A 22,403-nucleotide genomic window follows, 5' to 3' on the forward strand; every position below is an offset into this window, starting at 1 on the left:
CAACAATATGTCCCATGACAATCCAAAATGTCTGTATCTGATCTGGAAATATCTGATTCACACTGAATCAGATCAAATGTCACCAAGGTCATATTTTATCACATTTATTCCACTTACCTAAGGCTAGAAATGCAGAGGTCCCTAACTCATTAATCTACTGACATTGGCTAAATGTAGCTTAATGTCCTCCAGACTCATGTCCACATGCCAAATAAACTGGTCATCATCATCATCGGCATCATGCTCCTGGATCTTTTTAATCTAAAGAGAAAATTGTTTCACCTGTTTGACATTTTTCCGTCTTTCACCACATGAACTGCAGGCAACTGCGATTTATAGACAATGGAGTCTGTTTTCAGCTCCTGCATCAGATTTGGTACTGAGGAGAACTTTTTATAAGTAGCTAGTTGTTAAGATAAGCACAGCAAACAAAAACATTCTTATGTTCTTAACTTCAGCTTTAAGTTCAATTAATGAAGTTAATTATTAGTAAATTATGATTTAATGTTGATTCATGTCAAACGTGACAACACACACCCATGAACGCAGATGTATGAAAAGAGACAATGAGACCGAGTTCATGTTTTAAAATGTGGCAGCATGCACATGTCTGTTTAACGTGTGTGTGTGTTTGATCCGAGGTCCGGCATAAAGGCCAGGCCTGCTAACTAGGCCAACAGCTGCTTCCCTGGCAATTCATCTCCAGTCAGCTTTGAAGTTGCTTTTTTTCATATGAATGAAGCCGAGACTCTCACTGTTACACACATATGTACAACACATGCACCTGTTCACAAGCCCTTTGTAGTGGGAAGCAGATAAAACACATGTCCAGGTGTTGGCTTTAAGCCTGTCTATCTGGTATGTATTCAGATTAATGCCATATAATCACCTTGTCTTCCTGTGTGTGTGTGTGTGTGTGTGTGTGTGTGTGTGTGTGTGTGTGTGTGTGTGTGTGTGTGTGTGTGTGTGTGTGTTTGTTCTTTGATGATGGCCGACTCCTTTTTCCAAGAGATCACCTATCTCTGTCCCTACTGTTCTCTCTCACTTTTAATAAAATAAATAAAAAATAATAAACAGATTCAAAGAATAGAGAACATCTATAATCTGCTCCTCTGTCCATCATCCTCTGTGACACACACAGTGAGGTGCACTGCAGCAAAGCACACAGCTGTTAATCAGCACAGAGGCCAGTTCTATGTGTGTGTGTGTGTGTGTGTGGGTGTGTGTGTGTGTGTGTGTGTGTGTGAATTCACTGCTAATATCGATCCACCCACCCATTTTCTTTTGCTTATCCCTCAATATGCAAGCATTTGTTTTAAAAATGAATAAATAAATAAATGAGTGTAAAGGAGCCGGGGATGGTTGTAACGAGCTGTGGTGATGTCATCAATACAGTCCATGATGAGCTCACTGGTGAAGCCTCATGTCTGAGCTGAAAACTGTCTGTTCTGGAGCCAAAAAACAAACATTTCTCAGGTAAGAAAGTGAAGATTTTCATCAGATATTTTTCATAGTGTCCATTGTGTTGTAAATACAATTGTTTCAGTCACATAAGTTCAAGTTGTAGTTTCTCTAATTAAATTTGATGTGTGGCATTATTGCTAGCTTTGAAGCTAAATGCTAAAAATTGTTAACTTTTAATGGCTGCCTGGTACGAGGAGGGTTGTAACTGTTTTAAAAAAGTGTTACAACCTCCCCTTATATTGACAGATTGTACTGGTAACCTTTTTACAGCATGCCTAGGCAGTGAAAGTGTAAAACAGGGGTGTCCCTGCTGAATTTGGAAGACATCTACCAAGAGTGTGCCTTCGCTGGCCACAAACCACCCTGATCCATCCACCTCTGCATACCAACTAGGCCAAGCCTGCCGTAGGCAGTTTGCCCAGTTAATAGTTACTAAGTACTTCTGCACCTTAAAAACAAGCAGTTCAAGTGTTTTGTTTGTTGTTCAACAACACAACACACACCAGTTTACATTTTATTATTTTTTGTTTTATGGATTTTGTGATATATTTATTCATCATATCGTATTGACATTTTTTTTTATATATAATTGTACTTTTTTATTTATTTTATTCTATTTTGTAGTCTTACAAGTTTACATGTATAAGTGTGGATCTTTTTTAAGCATAACAATTTCATTGTTACATCCATCCTCAAGTAGTGTTGCAACTCACCCCGGGACCGTGGTAGTTGTAATAACATACTTCTTTGTATTTTACTCATCTGTGATGGTGTAGTAGAAGTCCAAGTGTATGTCATCTGTAGCAGACAAATGTGGGTACCACATGTTAAAATTTTAGATCTCTAGCACAGAAAAGTTACTATAATCCTCTGGTCTCCCCTACATAAGAGGCAGATATTTAGTATTTGTATTTAAGTTGTCATCTAGCAGCCAGTCGTGATAAAACCATTTGACACCATCCGCCAACATGGACTGAAAGTAATTACTTTTCTTAAACGTAGTTGATTTATTTGGATAAAATCTGCACTCTGATAACTACAACATTGTTCTATCTAACTTGTGTGGATGTTTGTGAAAAGAATATGATTATCCCATCACTGCTTGTGCATAATTATTATTTGAAGGAAAATTCTAAACTGGAGGCTACAGCTGGATGCTGGGGTAAAAAAAAAAAAAGTCTGCACAAGAATGATGAGAATTCCTCTGCTGACATGTTCAAACCAAACACCTAACGTCCACGTCTCGGCTGCTTATTTAGAAAGCAGCTTGTTCTTCTTCTTATCTGTGTAATCATATCTTCCATATACAGGGCAAATGCCAAATCTCCCAAAAACAGTTTTACAATCATTAAAGCCAAAAAAGCAAACTGGATGATGGGTAATAGGAAGTGTTAACAGAGGCTGTCCATTCATGACAGGAATCAAGCAGTACTGACTGGAAAAGAATCAGCCTCATACGATCAGTGATGCTAACTGGTTCTGAGCATGTGTGGTGCAGTGAGCTAATAAGTCAACTTGCATGTGTCTCACACACTTCAGCGAGTACGACAGCCAGTTTCTAATCGATGTTGTGTTCTCTTGCAGCTTTGATATCGGCTGGCTGCTGTACCAATTCCTGTCAAAGTGTAAAGCTGTGGGACAGGTGAGCAACACACATGTGCACATATTCATAGAATAAACATGAAAACGCTCTTCTCTCCATGGCTGGTGGTGGTGGGTTCAACACATTCCTATTTCCAGCCTGTCTCATATTGCCACTTGGCCAAAGGTCTTCAGTGCACAGGGAACCCATTTACAATCACTTGCAGGTGCCTGGGAAACTGCTCTACAGCAGTGATGAGAGTTTTTATGGCTTGCTATGGTTTGGCGTGGCAGGCTTCTTCATCATTTCAGACAGTATCCCCCAAACGTAGGAAGTATTTGCAGCCACTTTTGCTACAACAGCTGTTCCTGCAGAGGTTTGCCACTGTGGGCTGGACTTTTCACATTAGTGCTAACACATAATGTCTGTGCAAATTACATACCAACCACCCACGTTTACAACAAAAAATACATAGGTTTGCACAGATTAATCTGCGCTGTCAACGTGGAAGTAGAGGACGTATATAAAACCATGTCGGCTATACGAAATCAGTTTGCATTGGTTTGTGGTGTGCTTTGGAAACGTGTGATAGTAATATAGGCTAATGATAACAATAAATGCGTCATTGCAAAAGCTCTGTTTATTTTAACTTTACCATCTAAGCATAGACACTCAGCCAGCCTGTTTAATCAATTTACGATTGAATAATCAACTAATTTAACCTGCACATGCAGCGAAGTTAGTTACTCTGTTTTAATGGATGGATGGATGTTATTTTCTCCAGACATAGGCTTGCCATTCTTTCTTATACAACTGTACAACCACTTAAGATCAAGCCCCTTCATTATCATACTGTTAACCCTAACCCTAACCCTTTCTGCTACCTAAAGCATAGACATGTAGTAGTTTAATTACAGAGATTCTGAAACATTGCACTAAATTTAACTTTTGGGTCTTTAATCTGATACATTAGGTCCCAAACAAATTCTGTTTTGTGATGATTAATTGCTCTCACTGACACTTAATCCAGATGTTAATCTGTATTTGTTAAAGGATGTAATACGAAAGAAAAAAAGGACAGCTGTAGAGCATTTACGGCTCTCCACCCCATCCTGGTTTCTATAGTCCAGTCTGTGCCTCACTGAGAAACTTAAAAATGTTTGATGTGCAGAAATAAAAATTTAATTTTGATTAAGTCTTTAGCCTGTTCCCTTCGGGTTTATTAAAAATGTAATTTCGAAAAAAATTTTGTTGTCTCAAAAAAATGCCAAATTTTTCATACTCACTGATGGAAAAACAACGTCCCCATGACAGTTTATGTTGGTCCTGGCTTTTAGCACCCTCTTCTGGCATATGAAGGTAGCAGAAAGAAATATGACAATGAAGGAGTTTGAACTTAAGCTTACATCATGATCGCCTGCTACATCTCCTCAGATCTCTCCTCTGTCTTCTCCAGATATCCCAGCAGCTCTTCAAGAATCCTTTTGTTTACCTGTTTCAAAAACTAGTCAATATAAACATCACATAAACAAAAGTACAGGAAATTACTACCAAGACTGAAGGTGTGTATACAATACGTTTGGTATTTTATTGTAATAACAGCTTTAATTGACAACTGCTTCCATGAAATTCACATTTCTTACCTGGTCTGTTATACCGAGAAAAAGAGGAGGATGATGAGATGAGAACTGGACACTGGGGGCAGGTGAAACACATGCAAGGTACAAGGTTCAAGGTGCTTTATTGTCATTCCAGCATAAACATGACAGAACGAAATTAAGAACTCGAGGGCCGGTGAAACCCAATAAAAATAATAAATAAAACAGTAATAAATATGTAAAAACAGTAATAAATATATAAAACAGTAAAATAGCAGTTATTGTGTTCTGTTCATCAGTCGAACAGCCTCAGGGAAGAAGCTGGACCTCAGCCGTGAGGTTCTGGTTTTAATGCTCCTCAGTCTTTGCCCCGAGGGCAGGGGAACAAACAGTCCATGGCAGGAGTGGGAGGGGTCTTTTTTAATCCCAGAAGCCCTGCTCCTGCAGCCATTGTTGTAGATCTCATCAACAGATGTGAGACTACATCCAATGATTTTTTCAGCCGATTTGACAATGCGTTGCAGGGCGTTCCTGTCCTGCAACAAGCATTAGTGTTTCCTCTGTTTCCAGGGACTTTAATTCTGTTCATAACAAAAAAAGAACCTTATTTTGTGTTCACCCAACAATATATAACATAAGAGTTGCACTTACATGACCAAAAGGGAAAAAATGAAAGACCTGAGGAGCAGACACAAACCACAGTTATAGCACTAAATGAAGATTTATTTTGACCCATGCTGGCATGCACAGCAAAAGAGAGTGGAGGTGTTCAACCCAGCCTCCTGATTACCAGATGCAAGTCAGTGTAAGGGGGAAGATCCAAGCAGGCATAGGTGCTGCCCCAACTCCACCTGCAGCTGAAAGCAATCAGTGTCAAAAGATTCCCAGCTCAGCCAACCACCCCATGACAGTAGGGAAAGTTTCATTACTTACAGGACAACACTAGTCACATGATAGCAGCTGTTAGCGAGTTAGCATGACTAACAGAAGAGAAAAGTTTAAAATGATTCACACTATCCACAACATGTCTACCACCACCGTGGACTCATCCCCCAGATGCAGGATGAAGGATGTAGCTGTGGTGGAGTTCAAAGCCCCAATAGATTGGTTTGCCAGGACATCTCCGAAAACAGACTTTTTTTTGGGAGGGGGGTCAGCCATTGCTGCTACATTCCAGCTCAGTTTTATAGTCCCTGAAATCATTTTTAGCCTTTTTAAGTTATTTACTAACTGGTCGACAGCTTTTTCATAGCCTGCTGCAGCATCTCCTTCTGAAGATGTTCTAAAGCAGCCTTTGTCCAACTGGCCCCCTCCAGTTTATGCTGAATTTTGCAGCACTGCCACAATGCCAGGAAAAACTGGGTCTCCTCTTTGGAACTAACTATGTTTGTTTTTATAATCCACGGCTTATCTGGTTTGAATATGGCGGTTCAGTGTTTCAATGATTTTCTGTGGGCCCGTCCCCATCTGCTTACGCAGCCTGTGTAAATCAGTTCTTATCTCTGGCCCAGCAAAGAGTTGGTGCCATCTTAGACCCAGAACCTGTGCCAAATGGACCCAAACCTAAAATATAAAATCTGATGGGGAGCTTTTGTTTTAACGTCCACAACCATTCTTGTCTTTATGTTAAGAGTCAGGAAACACTCTCCATCCACGTGATATACTCAGCCAGTTAAGTCTACGAAGTTCCTGGCAGTAAACTTTGCAGCACAACACAGATAGATGAGAGTTTAAGAAGCAGGTAACACGATTGTAGAAGGAGAAAAATATGGAACTAGAATAGGGACATAAGTTTTGTGACTTCCACCCATCCATCCATTATCTATACTGTTTCATCCAGTAAAGGGTCGCAGGGAAGCTGGAGCCAGTTTTGAGACTTGTACCCATGTTGTGTAACATACAAGTATGTATTAAATCTGCAGGTCAAAAACACTAGTACAAATCAGCAAATACAAGTCAGAAAATACAAGTACAAGTTAAAAATACAAGTAGGCTGCAAATAAAAAATACAAGTACAAATTAGAAAATACAAGTAATTTTGTCCCACAAAAATCCTGTACAAAAGAGATAATTTGTTTAACTTCAGCAGAACAAGCACTGGTTTCAGTCAGGGTTGGTACAGTCAGTTCGGTGAGTTACTGATTGAGTTTCTGTCTTGGTTTCGGGTTATTGTTTACACTGCTAGTGTGGGGCTCTGTCGTTAGCACCTTCTCTCTACAACCAGTTGAGGTTGTGACGTGGGTCACACCCACTGTGTACTTCTCAGGCAAAGCAGACACCCAAACAGCTCTGGTCTACCTCCACTCCTTAATCCAGAGCTACACTCCCTCTCCACAGTTACGCTCTGCCAGTGAAAGACGCCTAGTGCTCCCACCACAAGGTGGCGCCACATCAGTAGCTAGACTCTTCTCCTCTGTTGTTCCCCGGTGGTGGAACCATCTACCAACCTCCGTCCAATCCGCAGAGTCCTTATCCACTTTTAAAAGCAAGCTAAAGACTCAGTTGTTTAAGGAGCATTTCCACACTTAGCTTAACTCTTCTACTCAGAATGAGTTAGAAAGATTTGTCCAGCTCTTTGGCTCAACCAGGTACTGAAGAAGCTGCTGCACTTACACCCAAGATTATGTTGTGTGATGAAAATCCTGATCTTGTACTTAGACAATGGACTATTATAGAGAAAAAAGAGGAGGAAGAAGAAGAAATAAAAAGAAACACTGCCTCTAGCACTACATGACAGCACCTGGGTCCAACTGAACTCACAGCAGTCTGACTATCACTTAATGATGACGTCCCATCTAGTTTGATTTCTTGCTTGTGTTGTTACCCTCAGATGTATGTCACTTTGGAGAAAAGCATCTGCCAAATGACTATAGAATAGAATAGAACAGAACAGAACAGAATAGAAAACAATAGAATAGAACAGAGCTTTAAACTTTAAATTTTCTGCTGGACTTCTGCGACGAACAACATCAGACCAGGTTCTGGCCAGGGCTGATGACTTTGGTCTGGCACCAACACTGTTCCAGTAGGAGAGATCAGTCTGATGGTCCGGTTTGGGATTTTCCCAGCTATTCCAGTGTCATTTGAACACATCCAAGGAAGTGTATCAGCCAGGTCTGTAGCGGGAGGCTCCACATCCAACATGCCTTCGTGTATGAAGATCTGACTCAATCCATTTGATGGCTCAATAACTTGCACAGAAGCTGCAATAGAGTCAATAAAGTCGTCATTCACAGAAATGTCTTGCAGTGTTTCAACCCTTTTCTCAAGCTGTGTTATCCTCAAAGAAAGTTGCTCACAGCTCACTGATACTGCTGTTAGAAAACATTATTCTACTAGTTCTCCAATGACAGTCAACTAAATCTATCAATAACAAATGTTCCACTGATTTATAAGTGACCGGGAGTCCCTGTTCCTTAGATAAAAATAAAGAGATAGAGAAGATAAAGAGAAGATAAAAAATAAGATAAAACTGTAAGCAAATGGGAGACCAAAGCAGGAAGTGTCCGCATGGCAGCATAACAGGAAGTAGTCCAAATATAGGGTGTGTCCCAATTCAGGGTCTGCACACTTCGAAGTGCGGATTCGTCGGCCACATACGTCATCGCGGTGCGCGAAGTACTGTCCCAATTCACAGAATTTGAAGGACCCTCCGAATCCACCCTTCGAATTCGCACTTCGTTTGGCCTCAAACGAAGGCTGCTGGTGATGCATCCTTCGCGGCCTCTTTTCTCCCACAATTCATTGCGCACAGGACAGTGGCGAATCAGCAACCTCAGAAGAGTCGTATTAAGTTTAAATAAAGTTTTAACTACACTTTAGTATAAACGTTACAAAATCAAGTACATTTAAAGCATGTTTGTTAAATGGTGACATTAAAATTAATAATATTTGATATTCAGTGACTTTTAAGGGGTTAATGAAGTGTGTACCGACTGGAAAACAATAGAGCCTCAAACCGTTTTTTTTTTTTTGTTTGTTTTTTTTTTTTGACTGTCGGTGTTGCCGCTCCGTGTTCAGCGTCTACTGACGTTTCCTACGAGAAATTTCTGAGGTTTAAGTGATTCAACGTCCTGTGTTGTTGCTATGGGAAATTCTTCTAGACTAGGTAGGCTGTCCCATTTCACCAACGTTAAGCAGACTTCGAAGTGTGTAGACTACGGAGGACACGCTGTAGCCTACGTAGTCTGCGCACTTCGAAGTGTGCAGACCCTGAATTGGGACACAGCTATAATCATGAATAGTCATAACACACATATATATAAGTGCTTAGGTACCTATCCCACCTGTAATGACATCACATTCAGCACATTGTGTTTGCAGCATCCTCACCTTACTCTTCAGTCTGACCATATTTTATCTGAGCGCCAGTCACCTACATTACCAGGCTGCTACTGCCATCTGCTGGTAGAAAGTAGCACAACTACATTAACCTGAACTGAATTCAGGGAAGTCATTCCCAGTACACACCTCCGAACAACATAAAAAGAAGAAAAATAACCTTTGAGGCCAAATTAACAAAAGAAACTAATGAAAATCAATTATGAAACCCCAGAAATTAATCCACTGACAGGTAGATACTGCTCGTTTGAACATTTGGAAAATCTACTGGACATTATTTAGGGTAAATAGGCTAATTAAACGCCTACTGTCGTGCAGTGTTAATTTTATGAGCCATTTTTAAATTTAGTCTCAGTTTCAGTCCAGTTTCAGTCATGCTTATTAGTTTTAGGCAACTATAAGTCGAGCATTTTAGTCTTTGTTTTAGTCCAAGAAAACATTTTATATTTTATTTGTCTCGTTTTAGTCAGGACAATCATTTTACCTTTTTACTTTTTTTATCAGCAGATAATGTTGAACATAGTTGGTAGAACATTGTTAGTAGTATCTGACATTGTTAGTAGTTTGTACTGTAGAACATTATTAGTAGTTAGTAAAACATTGTTAGTAGTATATTACATTGTTAGTAGTTAGTAGAACATTGTTAGTAGTTAGTAAAACATTGTTAGTAGTATATTACATTGTTAGTAGTTAGTAGAACATTATTAGTAGTTAGTAGAACATTGTTAGTAGTATATTACATTGTTAGTAGTTAGTAGAACATTATTAGTAGTTAGTAGAACATTGTTAGTAGTTAGTAAAACATTGTTAGTAGTATATTACATTGTTAGTAGTTAGTAGAACATTATTAGTAGTTAGTAGAACATTGTTAGTAGTTAGTAGAACATTGTTAGTAGTATATTACATTGTTAGTAGTTAGTAGAACATTATTAGTAGTATATTACATAGTTAGTAGTTAGTAAAACATTGTTAGTAGTATATTACATTGTTAGTAGTTAGTAGAACATTATTAGTAGTTAGTAGAACATTGTTAGTAGTTAGTAAAACATTGTTAGTAGTATATTACATTGTTAGTAGTTAGTAGAACATTGTTAGTAGTATATTACATTGTTAGTAGTTAGTAAAACATTGTTAGTAGTATATTACATTGTTAGTAGTTAGTAGAACATTGTTAGTAGTATATTACATAGTTAGTAGTTAGTAGAACATTGTTAGTAGTATATTACATAGTTAGTAGTTAGTAGAACATTTTTAGTAGTATATTACATTGTTAGTAGTTAGTAGAACATTGTTAGTAGTATATTACATAGTTAGTAGTTAGTAGAACATTGTTAGTAGTTAGTAAAACATTGTTAGTAGTATATTACATTGTTAGTAGTTAGTAGAACATCGTTAGTAGTATATTACATTGTTAGTAGTTAGTAGAACATTGTTAGTAGTATATTACATAGTTAGTAGTTAGTAGAACATTGTTAGTAGTTAGTAAAACATTGTTAGTAGTATATTACATTGTTAGTAGTTAGTAGAACATCGTTAGTAGTATATTACATTGTTAGTAGTTAGTAAAACATTGTTAGTAGTATATTACATTGTTAGTAGTTAGTAGAACATTGTTAGTAGTATATTACATAGTTAGTAGTTAGTAGAACATTGTTAGTAGTATATTACATAGTTAGTAGTTAGTAGAACATTGTTAGTAGTATATTACATAGTTAGTAGTTAGTAGAACATTGTTAGTAGTTAGTAAAACATTGTTAGTAGTATATTACATTGTTAGTAGTTAGTAGAACATCGTTAGTAGTATATTACATTGTTAGTAGTTAGTAGAACATTGTTAGTAGTATATTACATAGTTAGTAGTTAGTAGAACATTGTTAGTAGTTAGTAGAACATTATTAGTAGTTAGTAAAACATTGTTAGTAGTATATTACATAGTTAGTAGTTAGTAGAACATTGTTAGTAGTATATTACATAGTTAGTAGTTAGTAGAACATTGTTAGTAGTATATTACATAGTTAGTAGTTAGTAGAACATTTTTAGTAGTATATTTCATTGTTAGTAGTTAGTAGAACATTGTTAGTAGTATATTACATTGTTAGTAGTTAGTAGAACATTGTTAAAGGTAGTTTAACAGTGTTAAACTACCTTTAACAATCCATTTAAAACTCATACTTAAAACATAACTTTCCTATTTTATGCAAAAATAATTGCAGGCATTTTTATGTTTACATGCATTTATTTATATTAATATTTTTGCCAATTCAGATCAAATGTCCTTGTGATGGTAACCTAACGACAAACTGAACAGCATTTAATGTCACCAAATAAATACATTGGGTTACAAACTCCTGGAGCCGTGGTTCCCAACCTTTTTAACTTAGAACTCCATTTTGATATCACGAAACTCTGGTGACCCCAAATATTCAAAACACAATTTTACTTACCTTTATACCACATTTAGGCTATTTCATGTATGAAAATGTAGGTTAAAGTTATTTTGAATCAAGTGTGGTGTATTATTTTATCTAGATAATTTGTTTTAGTGTGTTTTAGTTTTTAGTTTGCATCCATGTATAGCTGTAGGTGTTTTGTGTTAACTATAGTTCACTTGCAGCTAGATTAGCTCATACTTCTGTCTGCTTTTATTAAACTTGCAATCCAACTGAAAACATAGTTGCCCGACCAGTATAACGTATCTAAGTTAGCATAAATTCAACTTCACACACAATTCTACCAACAAGTGGCTGCTATGGCTACATGCTAAGAAGCTAGTAAGTTAGCCAGCAATAGTTTGCCGTCGGTTTAACGTTATTGTGGGAACATTACAGCCGCTGGTTTAATGTTGCGTTATAAACAACCACCACTAAACTTTTTGTTAACTTACCACAATGTTTTTGTGGTGAACTGCGACATGTCTCTTCAGGTTTGTCGTGTTTTTTCCAGCTTCATTTCCAGACCACAGTCCTTCACTTTGGTTAAAATCAAGCATAAGGTTTTTTTTCCTCCACTTCAAAGTGGTTGAAAATAGGTCCATATATCACCTCTACTCTTTCTCTTGGGCCCGTGCAAAGCATGACCATTAATGTTTTTTTTTTTACCTTTCACCGCGAATCCTGTCCCATGTGTTTGTTCACCTGCCTGCTGCAGGTTTGAAAGGGGCTGTGTGTGAGTGTATAAGTGGCAGAAGAGCTGAGGAGGAGAAGACAGGATTTAACTAAATCATATATAATTATATAATTTTCGTCTCATCTTTGTTCGTGAACTAAAATGTCCATAGATTTTAGCCCAGTTTTTATTTAGTGAACTACATTTTCGTCTCGTCTTTATTATCCACGAACATTCTGATTTAGTCCCAGTTATTGTTTATTAACGGGGTTTTAGTCTCGTCTAGTCTAGTTTTCGTCTGGTGAAAAATGTGTGTTGACAAAAATATTTTTGTCTAATTTTTATTAACAAAATTAACACTACTGTCATGATAGATAATAACTTGACATCGTGGTCACTTACCACCTCAAATGTGCAAAAACATTTGATATAAAAATGTTGTGTCACCCATCATCCCATGTATGAATAAACTAAAGCATAGTGAACAACACTGCTCAATTGTAACATCATTAATAAACATTGAATAAATAAAAAAATAAATAAATAAACAATAAATTGAAACTTTACTAGCTGAAGGCAATAAATTAAGGACACATTTAAGAATCCTTAGTGGAATTACATGGCTTTCCATCTCCAGAGAAAAAACCTTTGTTTACCCATACCAGACTTCAGGGAGCGATTGGTTGCACTGGCTTCGGTCAGACGGGTTTTAACAGTGCTTTTCCATATGAAATGAAGTTTGGTTGTAGACACAGAGAAGCTTTGCCCTCCTCCCTCCCCGCGTCCTCTCACATACCAGTATGTACAAGCAAGCATACACATAAACATACACATACACACACACATACTTGCACATATTAAAAGACTAATGTGAGGTTGAGCACAGATGAGCCAGGTAAGGAAACACTATCACAGGGAGCCGTCTGCACCGGGAGCCGCACCCAGGCCACGACCGCCAGGACACCGACCCAGGGCACACGGCCATGTGAGAGGCAGAGGAGTCACCCAACCAGACCGAAAGAACCCGCAGGACAGAGCCGCAGCAGCCACAGCCGATGAAAGCCCCCGGTGCAGAGAGCCCCCTCCGAGGAAACACTGGGGAAATAACCTAAAAATAATATAAATAGAATAAAAGCATAGAATAAAAAAAAATAGGTTAACATAGAAAAATAAATAGGCTAGGGGAATAAAATAAATAAAATAAAATGAATAAATATTAAGTAAAAGCTAAATTAAAAAGGTGGGTCTTGAGCCTGCTCTTAAAAACATTAACGTTCTCTGCAGCCCTGAGCTCCTCCGGCAGGCTGTTCCAGAGACGAGGACCATACCACTGGAAAGCTGCCTCTCCATGAGTATGTGTCCTGACTTTAGGTACAGTCAGGAGGCCAGTACCGGAAGACCTCAGGGGCCGCGAGGGTTCATAAGGTAAAAACAAATCTGAAAGATAAGAAGGCCCAAGACCATTAAGACATTTAAAAACCAATAAGAGAACCTTAAAATCGATCCTGAAACACACGGGGAGCCAATGCAGTGATTCTAAAACCGGTGTAATGTGGGCCCGCCCTCTGGTCTTCGTCAGCACATGAGCAGCTGAGTTCTGTAGAAGTTGTAGAGGTGCAATACTCTTTTTGGGAAGACCAGAGAGCAGGGCATTACAGTAGTCAATACAACTGGTGATAAAAGCATGCATCAGCATCTCCGTGGGGAGGACTCTGGCTATGTTTTTTAGATGATAAAATCCTATTTTAGTAACATGTTTGGAATAAAACCAAGCTCAGAGTCAAAAATAACGCCCAGGTTTTTTACTTGTGATGATGGATTTAATGCAAATGCCTGTAATTTAGCTAAGAGTTTCTCTCTCTGAGCCTCAGGACCAATGATTAAAACTTCAGTCTTGTCCTGGTTAAGCTGTAAAAAGTTTTCTGCCATCCAGGATTTGATATCTAAAATACAGTTGAAAAGGGCATCCATTGGTCTCGTGTCATCAGGAGACAGATGACCACTTTAGTTGTAATAATCAGTTCAATATTTCATAAAATCTAAACCTAAGGTCTCATTTGTGCCCCCCTTTTCCTGGTCAATACTCCTGTCTGCCCCCCCATCAGAACTTTTCTAGATCCGCCCCTGCGTAGCTGGAGTAGTAACCCTGTCTACCACCAGCAGCTACTGTTTTAGAGAAGGTCCTGCCAGAAACAACACTTTGAGGTAAATATGTGACGGTGTGAACATGAACCGCTAGTTTCCTCCGTCTCAGCTGAACTATGAACGAGAGAAAAAGACGATCAGTTGATCACCAACAACCATCATGATTCATGGAACAACATGAGAAGAGAGGGAGGAAGCAGCTGCTGCACAAACAGAGACGACCAGAGATCCTCTAGAGCAGCCATGTTGGTACAAAACCTAGGATAAGTAAAAAAAAAAAAGAGAGAAAAGTGCAGGTGTGGAACCCTCTCACTGGGAAAAGAGTGTGTGTTAAACACCTTCGTTCTCCATGGAGGTGACGTCTATGTTGCTCCATTAATGTTGAGTTGATTCTCAAATCCATCCATAGAGCCAGCCGGCTGATCTTTTCCATCGTGCTTCGCCACGTCCCGCCGTCATAACAGAGAAATGACGGATGTGTGGGGCTTGTCATGCCACACATGTGTTAACTGCATTAAAAATATGAAATATAAATTTGTTACCATCGTTAATGCATTTTTTTGACAGCCCTAGTGCAAACAGATATGAATTAGTTTCAACTTTAGTTTTCCTGATCTTCTTCAACCCCTGACTAATGCACTTTATAACTGACAAGATCATCTTGACTCTTCAACTCTTAACGAAGATTCAGATGACATTGGTTATACAGTATTAGTAAAGACCTGATTTTAGTTATTGCAGGGTTAAATAAAGATTCATTTTATAAAAAAAGGGGGAAAAATATAAGGAGGGGGGTTAGGGAAAGGGCCTTGTGGTCAATCTTGTGTCACCTAACAATAATGTGCTCACCAGTGAGAAAAGCATACAAAACTATTAAATCAGTTATGATGAGACATTTTACAGTGAATGTTAACCAAGTTTATCATCATCGGTTGTGCAGTCCATTATTACCGAATAATATTTGGCTTTTTTTATTCTGTCAACAATGGCATCTGTTGTGCACTTGGCCACACGTGAGATGACTTCCTTTTAGATGCAACTACTCAGGTACGTGTCTAAGGCTTCCTTAGCTTGGATTTGTCTGAGATGTTCTCGCATCACAGGGTCAAACTGAGCCGTTAACTGCTCCTGACCCAGGAAATTTCCATTGTCTGGTTCATAAAGTTTGTCAGAGTGGACACGGAGAGAAAGGTTTCTCTCCGACAGGAAGCTCATGATTGCCATTGAAGCGTTCAGCTTCAGCTTCAGTTACGTCCAGATTCTGATGATCTATTGTTCTTCACTCACTTGTTATTTTTGTTTTCCAAAACGGCGACAGTAAAAGCAAAAAACATGGTCTGCACTTTCACTGTAAACTAACCAAGGTCTGTTCACCCTTTTGCCATTTTTTCAATAATATGTAATAGTTTGCCTTTGTGAATCTACATCCCTTTTCAGAACTTTCAATTTAACTTGGACTGGCCTCATTTTCACATCTGAGCAGCCTCTCAGCAAGCAGCTCGCCCTGAAGGCTGGGTTGTCCGCAAGACTATGTGCCTCACTGTCATTGGGGTGGGAGGAAGGAGAAATGCTGTTACTCTGAGCCAGAGCCCCTTGACAGGAGGACTGTCATCAGTGATGGGAGGAGCTTAAGCTGCAACGTTACCGGCAGTGAGAGCAAACGGTGTAGGTTTCTCTTAATCTGCGCCCACCGACGGGCCAGCTGACTTGCTGCCACAGTTCCCTGAAAAAAAGCTAGAAAGCTTTGGCAGCTTTGAAATGAACTGCTGCCTTTAGTCCTTCTTTTTCTTTTTTTTGAGGGACCCACTTTCGTATGGCTGCTTCATTTCGATTTCTCTCTTTTACATTTGTTGTATTTTGAGTTTATGCACCGTAATCATTTCCACATACATTCAGCGTGATACGTAACATGGAATAATCCATGTAGTGCAGATTGAAGGGGTGGACGGTTGGTAGAAAGACCATCAAAACATGAGTAATTGGTCAAATTAGACATTCCAGTGCTATTGCAAAGAGATTTTGATAAAAGAAAAACAAAAAGAAGAGGAATATGGGAAAACAATGAAAGAAAGCATTTTGGGGGGCTTCTACAAGGGCCTTCTACAGGGCCTGGGGCTCCAGGCCTGGTTGGCCTCATAGTACGGCCCGCCTCTGATGTGACCTCATGTCTGCTGGAGACGGGGCTGACACACTTGCGGAGGAATAGTGAGAAAAAATGGGAGTGACAAGCATGTCAAGGAAGTAGGCTATATGAAACAGTTTGTTTTGCATTTAATACAGCTTGTGATCCTGGACTTTGTTGAATGCTTGTACTTTAGATTGTCAGTCTGATAATCCAGCTAGAAACAAGCAATACTTGTAAGTGACAGCTAATTTCAGCCCGAAGTTTATCCCTTTCACTTACCTGCAGAGGCTGCCTCGCTAACTAAGTGGGGGCTAAAGGCTAAGTAAAATGTGCCTGAACTTTATGCATGCAGCTGTTAGCTAACACAGCTAGCCACATAACTGTTTGTCAGTTCCTGACCTGGAAACTGAAGGACGGAAACCTGATAGTGCTTTGAGCTACCAGGTAATGCTCAGAGTTCCTCTGGCAACGGTGGATGACTGTGTGGAGATCTGTGTGTGCTGCCATTCTCATCTGGACTGAGGTGAACTGACTGGGACATTGCTGTGGAACAAGGTACCTTCCTGCATTATTTTATTTAGCTCTGCTGAGTGAAACGACTGCTATGTTTTGGTCCCACGATCACAAGCCACGACTTAGGCATGCAACATTTTTTTTTTTCTATTTTGTATAAAGGGTGCCGGCTTTATTTTGGTACACTGAAGTTACTTGAATGAAGCATTGAAACTTGAATTGTGATTTTACACAAGTATTTGATCCTAAGAAAGGGCACAGAGAAATAATTTATTTTATCATTTTTGGGAATGTAATATTTCAAAACAAGGTTTTAAGTTTTTGAGTAAAAGGTGATACTTATTCAGTTATTTTCTGTCATCCCAGTTTTTAGTCCAAAGGTGCATTAGTGACCCAAATAATCAATATATAGGCACAACCGTTCAAAAGTTTGGGGTCACTTCCCTATTGAATCCAATGCAAAGTGACCACAAACTTTTGAACGGTAGTGTATATATATATATATATATATATATATATATATATATACATATGTATGTATATACAAAGAAAATCACCTATATATGAGAGTATACCGGAAACAAACCTAGGGCCTATCCTTTTAAGAGCAGGATAAGAAAATATATATACATACATGCATATATATATAATAAATTTAAGAGCATATCTGTGATTTGTAGTGAGCATAGACCCCCCCAACACACACACACACAAACACAAGCACAAACACACACACACAAACACAAACGTAAAATCATGTTTTTGTTATTCTTTGTCTTTCAGCTTTGATGCCTCCTGACCACAACATGCCTCCTGATCCAATGCTGCTATTTCAACACACCTAACAGACAGAGAAAGAGCGTTGATATGATTGATGCATAAATAATCCCAAGAATCGGAATACCAGGGAAAGGCGAAGGAGTGAAACAAGACAACAAAGAGGCAAAACATTGGAACCACACCGTTGCTGCTATGCATTTCCACTAGAAAAGACTGAATGTTGTTGTTTGGATAGGTGGAGGCCCAACCCTTTATTGCCAAAAAGAAGAGATGAAAATAGCTAACTCTGCTCACAATCATTATGTTGCCAATGATATAGTCCTACCTCTACTGAAGGATGGAGCTGCTTTGGGTAAAAGAAGCTTGATGATGGATGAGGAGCGATTTCTCCGCTGGAGGTTACAGCCCCATCTCTTCAGTCATGTCAGTGATCATCTTAAAGCCAATCCAAGTTGTAATTAGAGCTATTTTAACATTGACTACACATTAAGTTTTTTTTTTTTTTCTGAAGATAATTTATTGAATTTTGGCCAAAATTCTTAGAATTAGGATAATTTTATATTTAGCCAATGACATTTTTCTCTGCCTAAACAAGCCGAAACTTAAAGGTCCCAAAATTTATTTTCTAAAGGTTTTCTAACAGTCATATGTGTCCTCATAGCCTGTATATGAGGCCCAAGAATGAGAAAAATCTGTCTCCTCTCTCACTTTCTTGCTCTGCTTTTAGCGAATGTGTGCTCAAACAGTCGATACAGTCCTTGACCCTCTCCCCCAGCTAACTGAGCCTGCCCTTTAAAATCACAGAGCAGTCACCAGCTAAAGCCAGATCTTCTCCCAGAGAGGGGCGTTGAAAAGCACCACTTATGAGCAATTTAAGGTTCAGACACAGAAAATGCCCGTTCTCATTAGAGCTCACTAAAGCCACTTTTGGAATGGCTGAAATTAAGGACCGAGGCTGAATTTGGGGTAAAACATGTTAAAAACAAAGTTGATGGACCTCTGATACCCTTATGAAAATGTTGAGAAAACATGTAATAATGGGACCTTTAACTTTGGCCCAAACTATTAAAGTCTTTTAATTTGAGTTGTCCTACTGGAAACTGATGAAAACAGATTGTCTCTACAACATAAGTAATACAATTACAACTGTGGTTTTTTTTCTGATAGAAATAATGGTAAAAACTGCAACACTAAAAGTCAATTCAGCCTTATCTGACAATAGAACATGTGATAGCTACCTTGTCCACAGGGCATAATTATACAGCTTTAGGTCAACAAATTGTACAAGAATAAGTTTTCCATATTCATTTCACAGTAGGGATATAATTTAAACTACATTCACATGCTCAATGCTAAATTTAATTTTTCTTTTGTTTTGTTTTTGCTGCAAATTTATAGCCATTTAAAGGGGAAAAAAGTATATTTTTTCAATCTGTATTTGGCCTTTATTTGGCCCTTTAACAAAATGTATATATATATATATATATATATATATATATTTACTGTTTATTACTATGTCATGTCAAAATAATTGAAATGTATTATAGCTTTAATATTGCATCCAACAGGGGGCAGAAGACAAGAATCCGATATAATGTGTATAAGTAGGGCTTGTAAGCCAAGTTTTCACCATAAAGTGATACAAAAGATCTTAGAAACTATAAGCATCAAATATGACAGCATTGAAGTGTTAAACGTAACCACCATCAGACTTAAGTGTGAACAGTGCTGAAGTGATCCACTTGCACAGAACACGCAATGTCACACAACATCAAATCAGTTGTAACAGTTGTATCCAAAATCTGATGTGTAGAGTGTGAAAAGAAAGGGAGCTAAAACAGTCCCCTGTGGAGCCCCACTGCTGCTTTCCAGTGTCCCAGAAACACCACCCTGAAATACAGAGGTCTGGATGTCAGTTAGTCCATAATCCAGAATGTCGGGGATGGGGCCACCCCCATACTCATAATTTCTACACTTAGTATGGAAGACCTTATGATGTTAAAAGCACTAGAGAAGTTGAAGAACATGATCATTTTGATGATTTTTTTAAACCTTTATTTAGACAGGTAGTTACATTGAGAAATGCAGTCTCATTTCCAAGAGAGACCTGTTTTGGACAAACAAAACAGACTTAGTTGAAGTTAGATATGATTCTAACAATACATTATGTGTACATATATATATATATATATATATATATATATATAATTTTTTTTTTTTTTTTAATGAAGAGCCACAATAGGATATTTGTTATTTTTGAAGAACCACATTTTTATTTCCATTTTTAGGTTTTAAAATAAAGAAAAACATAAAACCTTTATAAAAAAGATGATAGACAGACTTTCTTCTAAGGGATGTAGATATTTGTGGAGAATTATGTAAAGAAAGAAAAAAAAAGTCCCTGGTTCCCAACCTAAAGACAACAAAGATAGATTTAAAAAAATATTTTTGCCACGTATTTAGAGGCATCGTGGAAGGTCCAGAGTCGCAGGTTGGAAACCCCTGATCTGTGTTAGTAAACCAAAATTTACTGTATTTTCTTTATATAGCTGTAGGCCTTCTTTTAAAGGAAAAAGACATTTTGCGTGTAACAATGTGATTAATCACAATTAATGTATTACCCGACCACGAAAACCAAGCCGTTGGATGTCCACGTTCGTTTCTGGGATGAGGGACAGGTTCATTCAAGGTACCTGGGGTCTCATGGGAGACTCGACAACACAGGACCTGCTGGCCAATATCACAGTAACTAATCTGTTTTTATATTATTTACCATTTCATTCTTCTCTTCTTCTTCTGCTTCTTCTTATTATTATTATTGGTGTTGGTAGTACAGCTTTTCCCCAGGTTTACAGCCGTGGGAGGGCTGGCTTAATAACATACAGGCTTAATCACCTGAATATAAACAACCTTAAAATCAGTACTGCTGAATTATTTATTAATGAACTCTGGAACAGGTAACCTACCCATTACAGCATTACTGTGTTAACATGACACATGTGGGAATGACTAAATCATTTAAAGATCATATGACAGCTTGCTGTGAAGTCACGCCACAAATCCCAAACTTCATCGCTGACAAATTTTCTATAAATGACTAAAATTCAGTGAAAAAAAAAACTTTCCAGACAGAAAAAAATACTTTTTAAATGTCCTGATTAAACTGTTTTATTCAGAGTTGCCGCACATATTCTTAAAGTTCAGATCTCAAAATATGGTGACGTTAACAAAACCTATAAAAAACAGTGAATCCATTTTTAAGCTGTAATATGAATTAGAAATTAAAATGACGGTAGATTCAGCCTGTTCAGCTTTGTGCATTCCCGTGATGTGCATGGCCTTATCAACGTAACACTGCAGTTAGGGCTGGCTCTAGGCCGGCAGGTGCCCTGGGCAAAACGGGAGTTTTGCTCCCATTCCTTCGCAGCAAAATGCTTACCTAAACTGAAGCTACAGAACTCAGTCACACATTTTGTAACTAAAGTCTTGTCTCTTTAATAACAAACAAAACAAAGTCACACTGAAACAATCTAAACAAACCGCTACAAAAATGATAAATAGCACAAAATAAATAACATTAAGTGCAAAAGTTCAAGGCAAGAAAAGTGCAAATCCTAAAACAATGTAAAACAGTGCGTTAAAAACACACAATTATGCTAAACAAAACAAAATAATGACACTGTGTAAAACACTAAATCAATCAAGCAATCAAATTTAATTTTAGAAGCAAGTTATTTAGATAACTCCCTCATGTCCTTCCAGCCACCAGGCCACCACTCAGAGACACAGACTGTCTGTCTGGATTCATCTTTATGTCGTTTCTGCATTCAGTGTTCTTCATGTAGATCTGCTGAGATCCAAATATTATTTAATAATTGTTAAATAAAAAAAACATACACGTTCAGCAGTCCTTATTCTTGTTGAATTAACCGACATTCCTCTCTGAGGGCTTCTGGTGAAGACCATGAGGTCTCCTCTCTAGCAGCTTCTACAGGGGCCTGTTGTGGCTGCAAAAATGTTCTCAATCGCATCTGAACAAATACAAATTTAACACATTACTTTAAATTAGCATTAGCATTAAATAGCTGTATCCCTGCAATAAACAGCTGTATAAACACTGCATTGCAAATACAATTAGAACATTTTTACATCACATTAAACCTTTACTTTATGTCATTTTGACATTATGACATGCATGCTTTTTATTGCATAATATAGGCGGTACCTTAATTATTGTGTTGTTCCGATGTTGTTGTTACGGTACAAAAGCATCTATGCTAGCAGAGAGCAGCTGACGTACTTCAGACTGTTTCGTTTTAATAAAAGAACTCAGTATAAACCTTCTATCAAGACTGAGACTATGAATAAAACGCTGTGTAGTTTTCAACATTAGCTCAGTCAAGTCCGTTATTCCTGAAAATTATCAGCTGCTGCTTGTCACAGAGTTCTGTTGGCTGTGTTTGCACTGATAAAAGTACTTTGTGCTGTAAGGTGCTAAACACATTTTTCAAGCAGTTTAAGTGAAGCATTGCACTTGACATACACACCCAGGCCATTGTAATAATCACTGCTGATGTGAATATATACATTTTCTTAAATTATAGGAGTCATTAATTTTGGCCAATGTGGTGGTGAGGTGGGCATTACATTCTGCTCCAAGTTGTCTTAAAAATGTCTTAAAAAGTCTTAAATTTAACTTGTGAAACCTGTAGGAACCCTGTACATACAGTTTTTATGATCTTTTATATCA

At 38.0% G+C, this 22,403-nt stretch overlaps 1 protein-coding gene across 1 annotated transcript in view; it reads left to right on the forward strand.

Annotated features, from left to right (window-relative positions):
• Window positions 1-18,072, forward strand: part of LOC121655192 (coiled-coil domain-containing protein 85A-like) — a 79,282-nt gene extending 61,210 nt beyond the window's left edge. The window contains exons 3-4 of the mRNA XM_042009669.1: window positions 3,049-3,106; window positions 17,657-18,072. Coding sequence (XP_041865603.1) covers window positions 3,049-3,106; window positions 17,657-17,672 — 74 coding nt within the window. The 3' untranslated portion in view covers window positions 17,673-18,072. The remainder of the gene's footprint in view (window positions 1-3,048; window positions 3,107-17,656) is intronic.
• The last annotated feature ends 4,331 nt before the right edge of the window (window positions 18,073-22,403 follow it).

The sequence above is a fragment of the Melanotaenia boesemani genome, chromosome 16 (assembly GCF_017639745.1).
Source record: "Melanotaenia boesemani isolate fMelBoe1 chromosome 16, fMelBoe1.pri, whole genome shotgun sequence".
NCBI classification, from domain to species: domain Eukaryota; kingdom Metazoa; phylum Chordata; class Actinopteri; order Atheriniformes; family Melanotaeniidae; genus Melanotaenia; species Melanotaenia boesemani.